We start from the raw sequence: 18,140 nt of genomic DNA on the forward strand, positions 1-18,140 counted from the left end.
AATAGAGAAGAATAAAGATTAAAGCCCTTTTTATGAAGACCAAGAGAAGCAGTGTTGACAGTTAATTGTCCAGTTTTTCTCAGCACATATTTTAAATGAGATCATCGTATGTGACGGTTGTGTATCCTTTTCCCAGTTAACATACAATCTGTTTTTCAGATATTTAAATGCCAAGTCTAGAACCTGGCCAAAAGGAAGTTGGCAGTTTTCCAGGGCCAGAGGCTCATATTGTAAGCCTGGTTCCCTCCCTCAGGACACTGGGCCCAGAGCCTGTCCCAGCTTTGGGGATGCCTTGGCCCCAGCCAGGCCAAGCCCCCAATAACTGTCCCCCAATATCCTTTAGTCCACAGGTTTTTTTTTTACCCCCAATCTCCAGCGGCCGTGTGTGTGTGTGTGTGTGTGTGTGTGTGTGTGTGTTGTGCACAGACTAGGTCCTAGGGGCCTGTTCCACGGAGCAGGATGTGGAGTTGAGGTATTTTGGATATGCAAGAGGGTTGAAGTTTATGATTACTTAGGACAATGGAATTTATAAACACATCCTCTAAATAGTTCCAAGCCTTCTACCACCAATGACTTTTTAATTACTCTCCTCCCCAGCCTGGTGTTTCAAAAGCTGCCCCTCTGCCAGACAAAGATCATTGTCACAACACCCCGTTTCCTATCTTTGTGAAAGCGGGGGGGTTCCTCTGCCTGTGGCAGCTGGTAGAACAGCCTGAGGGCACCAGCACTCACCACCCAGAGTTCTGAGCCGCAGACTGAGAACAAAGAAACTTAACAGTGGGGTCAGCCTGACCAGCTTTATCCCCTGGACCTTTTGAAATATTAAAATTGCTTAGATTCCTGTGGCTGCTTCCTTGGGTCCACCTGGAAGAAGGCAGAGAAAAGGTAGGGGTGACAGCAGAAAGAGAGGTCATTCTGGCATTTTCTACCAGTGGCCCTGAAGTCTGAGCCCTTCTCTGTATTGCACCTGCTAATGTCTGATGGCTGATCACTCCTCCGCAATCAGCTCTTACCTACGAGGGCCAAAGATGAGCATAGTTGTTGGACAGTTTCTCTGATCTCTCAAACCCCCCTCTTAACCCCCACGTTGGCCCTAATATAAGTGAATCTGGTGGCTTTGGATTATGCCCAAGTCAAATCCTGCCTCTGTACTTACCACCTGTGTAACCTGGAGATTTCCATTTTCTGAGCCTATGACACGGTTCTTGCAAATCTTCCTATGGTTGCTGTGAAGATTAGGTGAGATAATATGCAACTTCCTGTATAGAGTTTCCTCTCTTAATAATGAATACATCACCTCCCCCAGTCACGGACTGTGACAGCAGGAAAGTCAAGCAGACATCAGCCCCTCACTAGACAGGAGGAGGGAAAGGTCCAGAGCAGCTTGCTGGAGACAGCTGAGTGCGCCACATTTCCCTCTGGTGCCTTCCATGAACTCTCTGTGGTTTCGGCGCCATCGACTTCCCTGGAGTGCAATGAGCTTGTTCATTTGGGGACTCGGCTTGCTTCAGTTCTGGAAACGAGGGCATCATCTCTTTGAATGTCGCTCTTCCCCTCCTATCCAGGATCCTCTCCAGGAACTCCTACCAGATGCTCCTCGGAGCTTTCTCTTTTGCCTTCTGTGTCTCCCAAATCCTTGCACGTAGTTCTCATCTCTTTCTCTGTCCTGCGTTCCAGGGGATTCCCCAGTCATGTCTTCGAAGGCTCCGGTTCTGCATTTCAATCTGCGGCTTCTCCTGCCCATAGGGATTTACGTGGTTCCGATGTAATAACTCTTTTTTTTTCGTTTTTGCATCTCTCCTTCAAATCTCCTGTGTGTTCATAAAAGCCCATTCTTGCTTCATGGATTCTGTGCCGCCTTTAATCACTTTAAGATCTGTATTTTTTTTAAGTCGTGGTAAAATAAACATACCATACACTATAGCGTTCTGTCTTAAAGCGTGAGTTCAGGGGCACTGAGGACATTCAGACTGTCCTGCAACCATCACCATCGTATCTTTCGAGTCCCTGCTTCCAATTCTTTTGAATGCGGGCCCCAACTTGGGATTGCTTGATCATATAATCCTATAATTTTTTTAAGAGCCACCACACTACTTTTCACTGGAGGCTGCACTATTTTATATTCCCAGCAGCAATGCACAAGGCTTCAGTTTTTCCGTGTGTTGGCCAACAGATGAGGTTTTCTGGGTGGTTTGGTAATGATCATCCTAGCAGTATCTCCTGGTTTTGATTTGTGTTTTCCTAATAATAATAGTATCTTTTCAAGTGCTTATTATCTGTTTATACCTCCTCTTTAGAGAGATGTCTATTCAAGTCCTTTGCTCCCCGCTGAATTGAGTTGTTGTTTGTTTTTTTTTTTAATTGTCCAGTTTGGGAGTTCTTTATATATTCCAGATCTGAATCACTTACCAGATGTATGATTTATGAACACTTTCTCCCTTTCTATGGTTGTCTTTGTGCTCTGTTGTTAATGTTCTTTGATGTGCAAAGGTTTTTTAAATTGATGAAGTACAGTTTGGTTTTTGTTGTCATTGTTGTCTGTGTTTTTGGTGTCCTAGCCAAGATAGCACTGACAAATCCAATGTCAGGAAGCTTTTCCCGGGTGACTTCTTGAAAGAGTTTCATGATCTTAGCTCTTATGTTTAGGTCTTTAATCCAGTTTTATTTACTTTTTCCATATGGTGTAAAGATCTGTATTTTAAGTCCTTTCCAGATTGCTCCAAGACCCGTCCTTCCTCAGGTGTATCTGTCATTTAGCAAAGGCTAATTTGAGTCTCACCTCCACTTTTTGCCAGCTGTGTGACTGTGAGCAAGTTCCTCAACCTCTCTGTGCCTCCGTTTCCTCATCTGTAAAGTAGGAGTGTTGATCACAGTACATACCTCATATGTTTTTTACAAGGATGTCTATACTAAAAGCTCTCAAAGGGTCCCTAGCACCTGGAAAAGTGCTCAGAGGGGACTGGCGAGCATCACTGACCCTCACGACACTGCCCTTTCTCTTGGTTATCTTGACCCAAGAGCCAGTTTCAGTGGGAACATTCTTCTTCAGGATCCCATGCACACAGCATGTGCATGTGTTGTGAAGATGTTCCCACGGTCAGGTTCATGGTTGCTTCTTGTAGGACCCCCCTTAGAAAGGAAGCCATCTGCCGGCTCTCAGCTGAATGGAGGATCAGCTCTCCCCCTGCAGGCCGCCATGCTGCAGCACTTTGAACATGGATGTACTCTGATTTCCCATACGGCCCCCACTCACTGTGGCATGAACCCTCTTTGTCTCACCAGCATCTGAACAGTACCCTTTCTTGCTTCCCATCTCAGCTCTGTATTTTGCATTTTTTAAAAAGCACTATGTTGGGGGCACCTGGGTGGCTCAGTCAGTTAGGCTTCTGCCCTCAGCTCAGGTTGTGAACTCGGGGTCTTGGAATTGAGACCCACATCGGGCTCTCTGCTCATTGGGGAGTCTACTTCTCCATCTCATTCTCCCTCTGGGCCCGCGCTCTCTCTCTCAAATAAATGAACAAAATCTTAAAAAAACAACAACAACAACACTATTTTTAAGCCCAAATAGTCAAAGCAATCTTGAGAAAGAAGAATAAAGCTGGAGACATCACACGTCCTATCTTCAAACTATGTACCAAAGTCGTTGTATTCAAAACAGTATGGAACCAGCATAAAAACAGACATATAGATCAATGAAACAGAATAGAGAGCCCCCAAATAAACCCACCCATATATGGTCAACATATTTATGACAAAACAGCCAGGAATATGCAATGGGGAAAGGATAGTTTCTTCAATAAATGGTGTTGGGGAAGGTGGACAGCCACATGCCAAAGAATGAAACTGGGGCCCTATCTTACATCACGCGAAAAAATCAACTGAACATGGATTAAAGACACAAGCATAAAGCCAGAAGGCATAGAACTCCTAAGAAAACATAGGTGGTGAGCTCCTAGGCATTGGTGTTGACAAGGATTTTTTTGGATTTGACACCAAAAACAAAGATAAAAGAAAAAATCAACAGGTGGGATGACATCAGACTAAAAAGCTCTTACACAACAAAGCCAATCATCAGCAAAGTGAAAAGGCAACCTACAGGGTGGGAGAAAATACTTGCAAATTATATATCTGATAAGGGATTAAGAGCCGAAATATATAAAGAACTCTTACAATTCAAACACTCCAATTAAAAAATGAGCAGAAGAACTGGATAGACATTTTTCCAAAGACGACATACAGATGGCCAACAGGTGCAAGAAATGGTGGCCAACATCCCTAAACATCAGGGAAATGCAGATCAGAACCACAATTAGATAGCACCTCATGCCTGGTAGAAGGGCCGTTATCAAAATGAAATAACAGGTGCCGGCAAGGATGGGGAGAAAAGGGAACTCTTGTGCTCTGTTGGTGGGAATGTGAATTGGCAGTTGCTATAGACAACGGTATAGAGCTTCCTCAAAAAGTCAAAAATAGGAGACTATATAACCCAGCGATTTCACTTCTGGGTATTTATACAAAGAAAATGAAATCGCTGTCTTGAAACGTTACCTACACTCCTGTGTTCCTCGCAACACAACTTAGAATAACCAAGACACGGAAACAACCTACGTGTCTAATGACAGGTGAATGGATAATGAAAAGGTGGTAAAAAACTGAGCCCACAGACACAGAGAACAGATTCGTGGTTGCCAGAAGTAGGGGTGGGAGGGTCGGCAAAACGGGTGACGGTGGGCAAAAGGCATCAGCTGCTGGTGATAACATAAATAAGTCCCGGGAAACGTAAGGTACGGCACGAGGACTATCGTTAATGACAACAAAATTCTGTATTTTATCAAGCATGTCTATGCTTGAAGCAGAACTCGGTCAGCCAGCTTACCCAAAAGTGTCACTGATTTTCTTCTTTCCTGGTGTTTTAAATAATTTTGATCATAGCATATTTGGAGGGTTATTCGGTCAGTTTCTCTGGGGGATATCGGCTCAGGCCAATAGGTGAAGCGTCTGGTAGATTGTGGGTACACCTGGGCTGAGCAGGGGGAGTGAAAGGAACATGGGGTCGAGGGCATGTGAGTGTGGAGGAAAGCAAATCTGAGCAAAAAATCCCGAAGGGAGATAGATGGGCTCATCTCCACCACGCTAAGTGTGTTAGGCTAGTGGGGTGTCACCAGGCCAGCAGAGAGCTGGGGTCCTGCCAGCTGGTGTTCCAAGCAGGCTCAGGTACTCGGGGACGTGCATCTTGAGTGGCAGGTGCCAACCACTCATTCCCCAGAGCCCTCACAGCCCTCTGCCCTCTGTGCTTCCTCCTGACTGCAAACTCATAGCATGAGGCTATCCCTGGGGAAACAGATTTAAGGACAAGGGGAAGGGAGGAGGGGTCCTGCATCGCCCGAGGGATGATCACACATCCCATAAGAGAGAAGGAGGCCAAAAATGAGAACATAAGAGATTAGGTCAAAAGAACAGGGAGAGACAACTGGGCTTCCAGATTCCAGAGACCCAGAGACATCACTTCCGTACCTCTATCCATCCTCTCACCCATTCATCCTTCTATCCACCTCTCAGAGGTAATACCAGCCTGTGGAGGGCAGGGGTCTCACCAATCCCGGCCAAGGTCCAAGGGTGGTTCCAATGCCAAGGAAAAGTGACCAAGTAGACCAAAATAAGCTTTGGCCTAAAAAATCAAGAGCCCTGGTTCTCTTCTTGGCTCTGCCACTCACTAGCTGTGTGAACCAGGTCATGCGGCTTGACCTCAGTCTCCTCACCTGTAAAATGGGAACGGTTGGACCAGAAGGTGGGTGGAGGTTTTCTAGTTCTGACATTCCATGGCTAACCCTTCAGCTCCTGATGTCACAATATGGAGCTGGACTGCGATTGGCCCACAGCCTCACCCAGCTCTGCTGTTCTCTTGGTCATGGGCACAAGATGGACTTGCCATGGACCTTCCCTATTTGTGCTCTTCTGTTATGGGCAGCTCTTGCCTTGGCTCAGGACCGAGGATGATCAGAGCTTAGGTGGGGCTGGGACCTGAAGGAACCTGGGACCAGACAAGGGGACCAGTCAGGGGCAGGCCTCTCCCAGGACATCATGATGTCCACCTCCTTCTCCGCAGACAAGTTCTACAATGAGACCGTGGCAAAGGCGTTCCTGCAGTTTTATGAACATACCGCCCAGGTTGTGTGGAACCAGTTCATGGAGGCCACGTGGAACTATGTCACCAACATCACCAAGAAAAATCGGGAGGAGATGGTGTGGTACCACCTCAACTCCAGTCCCTTCTCCCCTTGCTCTTCTCAGGGATCTGGGGGGATTGGGGGAAACATACCTTCTGCCCCCTGTCCAGAGCTAGAGGAAGGAGGGAATCCCCAAAGTACATGTCAAAGCAGGCTTGCAAGCTCTGAGCCTCTTGCTGGCCAGAGAAGCTCCCTGGGCCAGAATCTCTGGTTTCTTTCCCCTTGTAAGTATCACCTCCTTGCTTTTAAGGACCCAGGCTCCTCCCCTTCTCCCTTAGCAAATTTCCAGTGATTGTGACCCCTTAAAGTAGGCTTTGGGAGGAGGTTGGGAGGACTGTGACCTTGGAGTTCAATGTGGGGCCCTTCCTCCCTCCCCCAACTTCCCATGATAAATATGGTGACCCTCATTCCAGCTGCACAAGGACTCAGTGAGGTCCCAGCACATGCTGTACTTTGGCACCCGGGCCCGCCTGTTTAAGACCTCCAGGTTCCAGGACCCGGCTGTGAAGCGCATGCTGAGTAAGCTGCAGACCATAGACAAGGCGGCCCTGCCCCAGGACGAGCTCCGGGAGGTGATGGACGGAGCCCCCAGGTCTCCAGGCACATGCTCCCCACCCCAGGGGTGGGTGGGCTGGCCAGGAGGGAAGCCAGACTGCCTGGGCAGGGGGGGAGAGGGACGGGCAGGGCTAGAGCTTCCTGGGTGGTGGGGGGTGGGAGGAGAGAAACAGAGGCCGGCGGGAAGATGCCTCAGACAGGCCTGCCCCTCCCAGCTGGTGGGGCTAGTGCTGGGGGTGGGCCCACGGGTGCAGGCCTGCTCTAGGTGACACCTGCCCCACCCCAGTACAACCAGCTTCTGGCCTACATGGAGACGACGTACAGCATGGCCCAGGTGTGCCTGAATGAGGGACCCTGCCTGCCCCTGGAGCCTGGTGAGCCCCCAAGCCTCGTCCCCGTCCAACCCGAGAGTCCAGCATGGGCCCCTTCCACAAGCCTAGCCCTGACCCCCATCATCGTCCACGTCCCAGCTGCACTCACTTGTCGGAGGGTGTGGTGGGGGGAGGGGCGGTCTGCCTGAGGCAGGAGAGGGCGGGAGGCAGGCAGGAGTGCCTGGGTCCCACCTTGGCTCCTTTTTCCCCTGGCATAGACCTCCAAGAAGTCATGGCCACCTCCCGGGACCAGAAGGAGCTGCTGTGGGCCTGGCAGGGCTGGCGGGATGCTGTGGGTCGTCAGCTCCGCATGACCTTTGAGCGCTACGTGCAACTGAGCAACAAGGCTGCGAAGCTCAACGGTAAGGCCCCCACCCCCCCCAGCCCGGCCAGTCCAGTCTGTGCAGATAGCACAGGGCGCAGGCCTTGGTGGGAAGGGCAAAGCAGACTCTGCAGGGGATAAGGGCAATGGTAGGACCTGGAGATGGGGACCCTGAGCCCTGCAGCTGGGGGAAGCAAAGGTGTTTCATTCACCACCATTGGTCTACAGATATTGCTTGAGCACCTACTGTGTGCCAGGCCCTGGAGAGGTTCTAAAGATTTGTGGATGAAAAGACAAGAAGATGCCCGTCCTCCTAGGCAGGGCCTATGGTCTGGGGGACAGACAAGATGTGCAAATGCACATCTCTGGACAAGTGCCCAGAGAGAAGGGGAAGGGTAGGCCTGGAGACACTTCCCCAAGGCCTGAAAGAAGGCAAACAAGAAGTGGAAGAGCCGCCCAGGCCCCACGATGGGAGGATCTGAAAGGAGCCAGGTGGTCTTAGGGCTTGGACAAGTGGGGTTCAAAGTGGGTGTGAGGACCAGGGCCTCGTTGGGTCCTATCCAACCAGGCACGGTGAGGAGCACGGAGTGTGTACTTTGCTAAGTGCTTTTCCACCCCTGATCTCATCTGGTCTGAACTTGACCTTGGGAGGCACATTTCCCATTTGGCAGATGAAGAGACTGAGGAACAGGGAGGTCAAGCAGCTTCCCCAGAAAGTGCCCGGGTCTCCTACCTGCCAGGCCGGCGCTGAGGAAGGGTGGGTGGTGAGTGCTTCTGAGCTCCCCTTCTCCTGTCCTAGGTTACACAGACATGGGGGCCTTGTGGCGGTCCAAGTATGAGTCTGACACGCTGGAGCAGGACCTGGAGCAGCTCTACGAGGAGCTGCAGCCGCTGTACTTGAACCTGCACGCCTACGTGCGCCGGGCCCTGCACCGCTACTATGGGCCCGAGCTTATCGACCCGAGGGGGCCCATCCCCGCTCACCTGCTGGGTAAAGACCTTGCTGGTAGCAGAGTGGGGTGGGCAGAGCAGGCCTCCAGGCTGGCCCCCAGCAAAAGGAGGGGCGCTCCCCGGACTCCTCTGAGCCCCTGCATACCCCTTCCAGGGAACATGTGGGCTCAGTCCTGGGTCAACATCTTAGACCTGGTCCTACCCTTCCCGAAGAAGCCCCCCGAGGATATCACGAAGAACATGAAAAGCCAGGTTAGTACTGGGCCTCCCTCTGCCCCTGCTGGCGCTGCCCCCACCCCCCCCACCCCCACATCCTCCCCTGCTCCCCGGGCAGGGCCCCAAGCAGCCCCTCTTCCCCACAGCACTGGAAGCCCTCCAAAATGTTCGAAGAGGCAGACAAGTTCTTCACCTCCCTGGGGCTGCTTTCCACCCCTCCCAGCTTCTGGAAAAAATCCATGATGGAAAGGCCAGCTGATGGTCGGGAGGTGGAGTGCCACGCCTCCGCCTGGGACTTTTACAACGGCAAGGACTTCAGGTCTCACCCTGCGCCGGCACCACCCTCCCGCCCCTCTCTCACCCTTCTTCGGTTCCGCCCACTCCTCCTCGGGCCACTGGTCTGAGGAGGTGCATCAGGAGGTGTGTGAGCAGGGCTGGAGCGCAGAGGCGGAGGGGGGATGTGAGCTGCTAACGTGGGTCTTCGGGGGACCCAGAATGAGAAGCGACAGCACCCAAGGCCCTGATGGTCTCCAGCCTGACCGCCCCGGTCCCTCTGTGGAGTCTGAATCCAGAGATGTCCCCTTGTCCCAGGGCCTCCCCGTGCTCCTTGACCCCTGCCCTTTAACCCTAGGATAAAGAAGTGCACCGAGGTGACCACAGAAGACCTGCTCTCCATCTTCCACCAGATGGGCCATATCCAGTACTTCCTGCAGTACAAGAACCTCTCTATGATCTTCCGCGCAGGCGCCAACCCAGCCTTTGAAGAGGCCGTGGGGTCCATGATCACCCTCTCGGCCTCCTCCCACAAGCACCTGCTCAACAGAGGCCTGCTCAGCCACCAACACCAGGACTCAGGTGATGGGGACCAAGAGAACCGTAGCAGGGCCGCCGAGCCTGAGGCTGCCACCTGGGCTCTCTGGGAAAAGCTGAAGGGAAGGTGAGCCAGGAGCCACCTCCTGACTGCACCCTCTTCCCCAGAGGAGGAGGTCAATTTCCTGATGGGCATTGCCCTGGAGAAGATCGCTTTAATCCCTTTCGCCTACCTGATGGACCTGTTCCGCTGGAAGGTCTTTGATGGCACCATCCGGAAGGACGTCTACAACCAGGAGTGGTGGAACCTCAGGTGGGGAGAGGATGGCTGCCCTGGGCTCTCTGCCCCCTCTGCCCCCGGTGGGCCGGGCTTCCGGGTCAGCCTCACGACACCGCCCATGCAGTGTCCTCTCTGTGATCTTCTGCGCAGGCGCCAACCCAGCCACTGCACACGTACACACAGACACCTGCCTCTGGTTTAGCATCCTTAGGCATGTCCAAGGTCAGAACTGGCTGCTGAAAGAGCCTGCCAGCAGTCAGGCAGCACCCCGCTTAAGCAAGGGGCATCCACGATACGTCTCCTCACCGACCGCTGGCTGTTTGATGGGATAATGAATGGCCAGGGCACCCCGTCTCCCCCAGGCCTCAGTATGACCTGCTTGAGTCTGCCAGGCACAGCGTGGTTTGGGGTGACCATGAAGGGGCTGCCAGCTCTGCACGAGGCCCTTCTGTTTCTTTGATCCTGTGCAACGTCCCAGGGTCATTCGCAGGAGCAGAATGTGTGAGCAGCCCAGGGTCCCACGGCACCCCAGGGTGGCAAAGCTGGGTGCTCCTCTCTTTGTCCACTCACCCTCCTACCCTCCCCCCTGAATTCAGGCCCCAGGCTCACTAGTGAGGTTGGCAGAGTCTTGACCTTGTACTCCTCCAAGGGCAAACCCCACTAGCTATCTGGGCTACCCACAGGGCCCTTTCCCTTCCTGGGTCAGCTGCACCTACCACCATCAATGGGGAAATCCAGGGGCACAGGGAGAGAGGTGGCAAGTTCCTGGGCCTGACCAAGGAAGGCTCTGTCCACCGGGAGAGGTACCACCCCACTGTCTGTCGACCCCAGAGTGTGCCTCAGAGGCGACCAGTGAGCCAATAATCAAACAATGAGAACTTTTCGTAGACTTTGTTTCATCCCAGGGATGGAACATTTTACCCCCATCTTAGACAACATTTTGCAACAAGGCTCAGTGACAGTAACTTTCCCACAGTCACACAGCGCAGAGGGTTAATGGGATCTGCCAGTGACTAGTTCTGTGACCTCCCACCAGTTCCCTGACCTCTAAACTTTGGTCTCCTCATCTGTAAACTGGGAATGATAACAGCTCTATGCCACAGAGATGCTGTTCCGTTTTCTTCTTGGTTGTTCTTGCCAAATGAGACGACCTTGTTGATTGGTCTCTAACCATCTTCATCATTAGGATTATAAGCAAGACCTTGCGAAGCCCATTCCCTCCCAAGTCCCCAGAACCATGATAGTGTCGAGTGAGTCTGTGTGAAGAGCTTAGCATGGTTCCTCCGCAGAGGAAGTCAGTGTTAACCACTATTATCGTTTGACGCTGATTCCCAATCCCCTGTGTTTTCAACTCATTTATTTAATCTATAAAAATGCATGAAATGTCCTGCGTCAGCCAAGTCCACTTTTGGTAGCTGTGCAAATACTTCTAAGGGAAAAGGCTCTGAGAACCCAGCTGGGTGGTACCGGCCCCCCATTCTCCCTGGCAGGTTGAAGTACCAGGGCCTGTGCCCCCCCGTCCCTCGGACAGAGGATGACTTTGATCCTGGTGCCAAGTTCCACATCTCTGCCAGCATGCCCTACATACGGTAACGGTCTGGGCCTGCCAGCAGAGGCAGCTCTGGGAGTTGGGGGTTGGGGACTGGGCTGAGGATTCCCAGGAAGGCCCTGGATCCAAATGTTCCCCCCCCCCACCACCTACCCACCTATCTGTTGGGTTGCACAGCCCTCCCTGGGACAATTTGGGCTTTTAGCTCTGCACAGAGGGCAGAGCTGTTGGGAAGATTCTAAACCATTTCTACTGTCTCCAAGAGGAGGGCAGGGAAGAAGGAGGTAAGGGCTGGTTCAGAAGGCTAAGGAGGAGAGCCCCTGGCCGAGGTGGGACCTTGCCGAGGGAGCCTCCACCTGGCAGAGCCCTCGGGCCCCAAATGGCTCTGGGCTTCCCACCCCTGCCACCAGCTCCCCAGCCTGCCCTCCCGTTCCTCTACCCAGGTACTTCCTCAGCCTTGTGCTCCAGTTCCAATTCCACGAAGCTCTATGCAAGGTCTCGGGTCACGTGGGCCCCCTGCACCGCTGTGACATCTCTAACTCCAAGATGGCTGGGAAGCTCCTGGAGTGAGTGCTCTCCTCCCTCATTTGTTCTCAGCTCCCCCTGCCCCTGCCTGGACGCTTAAGCCCTGGCCCCATGTCCTCACCAGGCCGCCTGGGGTACCCGGAGCAGGCCTCATGGACCTCAGAGTGTAGGGGAAGTTCTTCCTTGTGTCAGACTGCAGTCTCTCCGACAATCATCGAAGCCCGTTTCCTTGTGTGTAGCCCCTCATGCTCAGACACACTCTCTGGCCTCTGCTGCTCACACACACACACACACACACACACACTCATACTCACAGTCATTCTCACACCCACACACTCGCACCTTCTCACACACAAGCTTGCGCACACTCACTACTACACACTCACTCACCTGTGCTCATGGTTCCCCACTTGCCCATGCGCGTGCACACACACACACACACACACACGCGCGCCAGTAAATCAAACTGTCCCCGATGGGAAGTCATGCTGGAGTCCGACCTCAGCGTCCAGATTTCCATCCGAACCCCTTCATCCTTTCCTACCCTTGGCAGCCTTGAGGCACCCTCGGGTGCACACGGCTCTTCCCACCTCTTCCTGGAGGTGCCCGGATGCAGCTCCCAGGAGGTGCCCGGATGCAGCGGGTCGCTTTCACAGCAGCCTTTGGGATGCACTGGTCAGCGTGTGGTCCACTTCGACTCCCTACCCACAGTCTTTTCTTCCTGCAGTTGGGATCCAGCCATCCTTTCTATTCCTGCCTCTGGAGAGGTGGTTTTAGCCCTGAAGCAAACCTGGAGGGGGGTGGGGGGCCGACCCGATGGCGGGGAGCATTTGCTGGTAGAGGCTGGGCTCTTTGAGGAGCGCTCCTATGAGGTCTCACGTGAGCGGCTCCGAACCTGCAGAGTGGATATGATTAGCCACATTTCATAAATAATGAAACAAAGCTAAGAGAGAAAATATGCTTGCCCATCACTCATCTAGCAAGTGGCAAAAGCAGGCTTTGAGTCCCGAACTGACTCCAGAACGCATTCTCATTCACACGGTTGCTTCTACCAATCAAGGGGTCCGGGTCTGGTGAGGTTAGACTTCGGTCCGCTGGCTCCAAGGTCAGTGCTCCCACCACCCAAGATGCAGAGCCCACCCACTGACATGGTCTCCTCCCCACCAATTTTCAACCCTTTTCAGCGGGTCCATTTCCCTGATTGGTCAAGGTCATCTTGAGTTTTATTCCTGTCTCCCAGAGGATTAACATAGCCAAATAATTTAGTATCCTTCGGAAATTTAATGAGCATATTTTGATTCCACCATGGGGTTTGTCAGGAACCACTAGGACGGATGGAGCTGCGGGACTGTTCCCCTGGTTTTGCTCCCAGGGAGGGCTGCACCTTGCAGGCCAAGTGTCAACCTAGTCTGTTTGCTTTTCCTTCTTTCCACACTACAGGGGTTTATGATAGCTGACGGCCCATGTTGGAGCTTTTCTGAATGTGTGGAACATAAGGGGCCTCTCTGCTCTCTGCATTCATGTCTCTGGCCTCCCATCATTTATTCATTCAGCAAACATTTACTTGGGCACGTGCCATTCAGCCTGCCCTGTGTCCAGCAGGGGGCAATGGGCCACAGGATAATGACCGCACTACAAGAAAGGAGCTGGTGCGGTAGGAAAGGGCTTTGGTGAACATGCAGAGAGGGTGAGGAGGTCACGCTGGGGGCGGGGGTACAAGGAAGGGATCTCTGTCCCCAAAAGCAGAAGTGCAAGAAATAGTGACTTCTGTTTTCTATACATCAACTCACGTTTAATTCCAAGCCTTCACCACGTGATGGGTGGGGCATCTGACCTCAGTTGTTCCCACCACCCCCTCTGCTACCGCCACCCGCAGGGCACACGAGGCTCCCAGCATCTGACTTGGCACCAAGGCACCTGCCAGTCAACACTGCTCATTGCTCTCATGTCCTCATGCGTTGCTCTCCAGACCCCTGGATGCCAGGGAAGACCCCAAGTTCCAGGTTTAGGACTTTGAATGCTGTCTTCTGGGCAGAGGGCAGAGGAGAGGGCTCTGGAAAAGGAGGATGTCCTGAGCTTTGGAGAAATGACACAGAGCAGAGTGGAATATAGGTTGGGTGTGGGGTGTGAGTGCTTGCAGAGGAGAAGGGGGAGGGCAAGATTCTTGGCTGCTTTTTTAATATATCTTAGAATTTGACTCATCTTCCTATATGCGATTGCTCTCGGTTGGTTCTGCTGGGAATGGAGAGTTGAAGTGGATTTGATCCAAGTTCCCAAAGCACTTGGCTCATCTGGCCGCCGTGGTAGGCCTGACCTTGTCCATGGGACACCTTGTAGCCACCTTGGAGTTGAGGGTTCCAGTTACGACCTTTGCAAGTCTCAGGTGCCGGCCACGCTGGCTGTGAGCCAGGCTTGGGTCAAACCTCTTGTCCCACTGTTTCTAAGTGGGCAGACTTTCAGTGGTCAAAACTTTTCTCTCATCAGGTCCTTCCTTTCTCCCAGGACCCGCATCTGATAAAATCCTCTTACCTAAATTTAGTTGTGGGGTTTTGTTTTGTTTTTCTTTTAATCTTGATGACTTTTCCCCTGCATTTCTCTCAGATCTTAACTACATTTTCCCCTGGTGGTTTCTGTCAAGGATGCACTAACATTTAGTTTCCCCTTCATTCTTTCTCTGCTGTTTATGAAGCAATGCATACAAGTGTGTGCATGCTACAAAGCCTTCTCTCACCACCATGATGTGGCTTAGTCTGCACCACGGTGAAAGGTGGGTATTAATGGGACCCATTTTCCTGACGGAGAAACTGAGGCTAAGAGGAGATGAGTTGATTGCCTGAGGTTATACGGCCCATTAGTAGCACTGCTGAGTCTTGAACATGGGTCCCGTTAGTCTAGACTCCACAGTCCTGACTTGTGGGCCTCTAGAGCCCCTCTCTCTCCTGGTCAGAACGCGGACACAGATTAAGAAGGAGCAACCTATGCCCCCCCACTGCCTCTGCAGGGGGCCCTAGTGGGAACAGCCCAGTACCCTGGCTTCTGCAAAACACTGTGCCCCCACCAAGCCTCAGGCTTGTCCCCCTGCCACCAAACACCGGGTGTGCTGGATGACAGATGACATTAAGGCAGTGCCTCAGGCAATGCGCAGAGCACATCCCACGCTGGCCATCTCCCTAATCCTCCCAAACACTCCCTGCGACCGGAAAGGCCCCTCCCCCACTGACAGAGAGCACCTCCTGGCAAACAGTGTCTCAAGACTTTATGCCTCTCTGAGTCAGGAGAATAACGTTCATCACATAATAATAAACAGCAGCCAACATTTATCACCTGCCCACTCTGATTTCATCATCGGGCCAACCCTAGGAGGTCGTACTGTTATCTCCGTTTTGTGAATATGGACTCTCAGACTCAGGGAGGTTAAGTCACTGGCCCGAAGCCCCACAGAGTTCAAACGCAGGTCAGTCTTATTTCAGAGCTTGTGATTCTATCCCTGGCGCCGAGCACTGTGGGAAGAGCCTGGCTAGCAAAGCCGTGAGGCCAGGGCGGGGCCCACGAAAGGGTCCCAGCAGCACCAGCTGATGCGCCCACACAGTCTCACAGCTGTATCCAATCTTCCAGAGACACCCTAAAGCTAGGCTCCAGCAAGCCCTGGCCAGAAGTTCTGCAGAAGATAACCGGCCAGACCGAAGTGTCCGTAAGAGCCCTCATGACCTACTTCAAGCCCCTGCTGAACTGGCTGGTCACCGAGAATGTGCGCCATGGGGAGATCCTGGGCTGGCCAGACTTCAGCTGTACCTTTGAAGGTTTGATCATGACCTTAGTGCTAGCCCTGGTACAGCCCCAAGCCCTACCCCAGCCTGGTCTGGGCCAGGCCCCACCCTAACCCAGCTTTAACCCCTAACCTATCTACGACCTGATTTGAACAAGTAACAGCCCTGTTGCTGCGTGGCCAAGTCTGCACCTGATGCAGCCTTGGCCAAGACCGCAGCCCACAGCCCAGCCACTGGCTCAGTTGCTTTCTTGCACACTGTTCAGCTAGAAGGCCCGGTTGAGCATAGGGTGGGCTTCTTTCCTCCCGACCCTTGCACAGAACCACCACTGGGCACCATAGGGACGTAGCCCTATCTATGCCCATTTCCTCCTCCTCTCCCTTCTAGTCCTCTTTTTCACCCTCCTTCTGAGGCTGAGGGAGGAGGCCAGTGGCAGTCAGGTACTCTGATTTCCTTGGGGCACCCCAGGGCTCCTTCCCTCCTTCTGCCAGCTCTACAAGACTCCCATGTCTTCCACAGAAAAAGACACAGACAAGGTGACGTTTCTGAGTCTGGAGCTGAACTCTGACCAGGCCAAATTTGGGCAGTGGGTGTTGCTGGCCCTCAGCTTGGTCATGTTCCTGCTGGCCCTACTGCTGGCCTGCAGGTTGTACTCCCGGGAAAAAAGGTCACTGTCCCAGGACACCAACGCCCAGGACACTGGTTCACGGGACTCCGGTGCCCCCGAGAAACAGCCCAAGGCCTACTTCCTGGGCGTAGCCATGGCGCCCCGCCTAGCTGCCAAAAGACAGTGGATCCTGCTGGGCATCTGCCTGGTCCTGACGCTGTGCTCAATCTGCCTGATCATTCGGATTTTCACACAGCACTACAGGAAGCCTCCGTGGATGAGAGCTGAATGGTGGAGCTGGGACTAGACACCAGTACGATTGGTGAGGCTGGAGGGCAAGAGGAGGGCGGCCAAGGCAGAAAGGGCTGAGGGGCTGGGGAGGAGACTGCTTGCGTGCATAGTGTCCAGCTGCAGTTGGGTGCAGCTGTGGCCGATCTGGGTACGTGGGGGTTCGTAACTGTGTGTCTGGAACTCATGTATGTGCGCAGGCTACTGACTCTGTGTGATTTCATGTATGCTCTGGCTTCCAGACCAACCTCCATCCCCTAGGGAGGGCTCAGGAACCATGGTTTTAGCGACCCAATGACTATGTCATTCCAATCCAGTCCCCACCGCAATTCATGCCCCAAACTGTTCTTCCCACAGCCTGTGAGGCTGGGTCAGGACATGCCCAAGAAATGTCCTCTTTGGCTAGAAACAGGACACTGCTTCAGTCCCCTTATAAAACATAGTCAAGTTGAACCGGGCATTCTGTACAAATCACTAGTGCCCGTTCATGAGCACTGTGCTCCCGGCGCTACCTCGCACATTTTTCTGCTGATCCCCTGGCCTACCCTGTGTTGGGCTGCATAATCCAGCCCCAAAAGCTGCTTGCCAGCTGCATGAGATGCAACATGGCCCTCCCTGGCCCAGTCCCGGCTCCCCAAATGGAGACAGTGGGGAGCTGGGCACCAAGCCAGGCTTGATTAATGATTGACTTCTTTAATATTTAAACAAAGCTCATCTCCAGCCACTCCGCTCCAGAGATGGCCTTGTTCAACACACACACACCTGCTGCCTGGCGTGTTGCCCTGGGGACGGAGCACAGGGCAAACAGCACCTTTCCAGGCTCAGTGGGGGAAGGGAAAACGGGATGAAGAGAGCTGTAGGAGGGCATTTGGGAAATGAGTACTCTGGGACAAGCTTGAAAAGAGAGAGAGAGAGAGCCTCTGCTCCCTCCTCTTCTAGCCCTTTCTTTCCAGCCTGGGTCTGCCCACCACGGGGATGCCACATCCAATATATGTAGGCTCACTGAGTTGGGAATGAGGCCCCAAGGTTGAAAATCAGGCCTGTCAGAGATTAGGGGAGTCTTGAGGCAAGTAGCCTCATAACCAGTAACCACAGAGACAGGCAGTAGGGTTATGGTTGAGTTGGTGGGAGCGCAGTGAAAAGATGGGACTGGCTCTGTCTAGATCAAGGATCTGAATCCAGACGTCAAGGGTTCAGGGAACCAGAGGGACTGGGCTGAGATCTCCATGGACCCTACCTCTGCCCCAGGTTTCAAGAAGTCTTCCTGAGTTCTAGCTAAACCCGAGAAATCCCTGCTCTGCCTGCAGGCTCCACAGCACTCTTATTTGATGTTCCTGTCACTCCTTTTACTTTGCTGTGCTATAATGTCCTTATTTGTCCCCATTACTAGCTGGTAGCTCTGTAAGGACAGGACACCCATCAGGAGTGTGCCCCTGCGTAATATCTTTAGCCAGCACAGGCCATAGAACATGGTGGAGACTTGGAAAATGTTTGAAAGTGAATGCATGAGTATCCCACTGCCCAAGTCCCTCCTCAGAGCTCAGCATCGTGCTCTGAGTCCACGAGAAACAGCCCCACTTTTCCTCCACAGCCAGCCTGCACCCCCGAATAAGGGGCAGCCAGGACAACTCTGCCCCCCCTAGGAGGCCACACTTGCAGCCTTCCCATTCCC

The 18,140-nt window shown here is 52.9% G+C and overlaps 1 protein-coding gene across 1 annotated transcript; it reads left to right on the plus strand.

Moving 5' to 3' along the window:
- Window positions 1-5,851: 5,851 nt before the first annotated feature.
- LOC123929942 (angiotensin-converting enzyme-like protein Ace3) lies at window positions 5,852-16,487 on the plus strand. Its single transcript, XM_045986125.1, has 14 exons — window positions 5,852-6,008; window positions 6,107-6,243; window positions 6,641-6,799; window positions 7,069-7,156; window positions 7,372-7,515; window positions 8,275-8,466; window positions 8,581-8,678; window positions 8,789-8,961; window positions 9,274-9,497; window positions 9,621-9,765; window positions 11,223-11,321; window positions 11,725-11,847; window positions 15,422-15,606; window positions 16,093-16,487. The coding sequence occupies exons 1-14, from the start codon at window positions 5,852-5,854 to the stop codon at window positions 16,485-16,487; spliced, it is 2,319 nt and encodes a 772-aa protein (XP_045842081.1).
- Window positions 16,488-18,140: the final 1,653 nt, after the last annotated feature.

The sequence above is a fragment of the Meles meles genome, chromosome 18 (genome assembly GCF_922984935.1).
Source record: "Meles meles chromosome 18, mMelMel3.1 paternal haplotype, whole genome shotgun sequence".
Lineage (NCBI taxonomy): Eukaryota > Metazoa > Chordata > Mammalia > Carnivora > Mustelidae > Meles > Meles meles.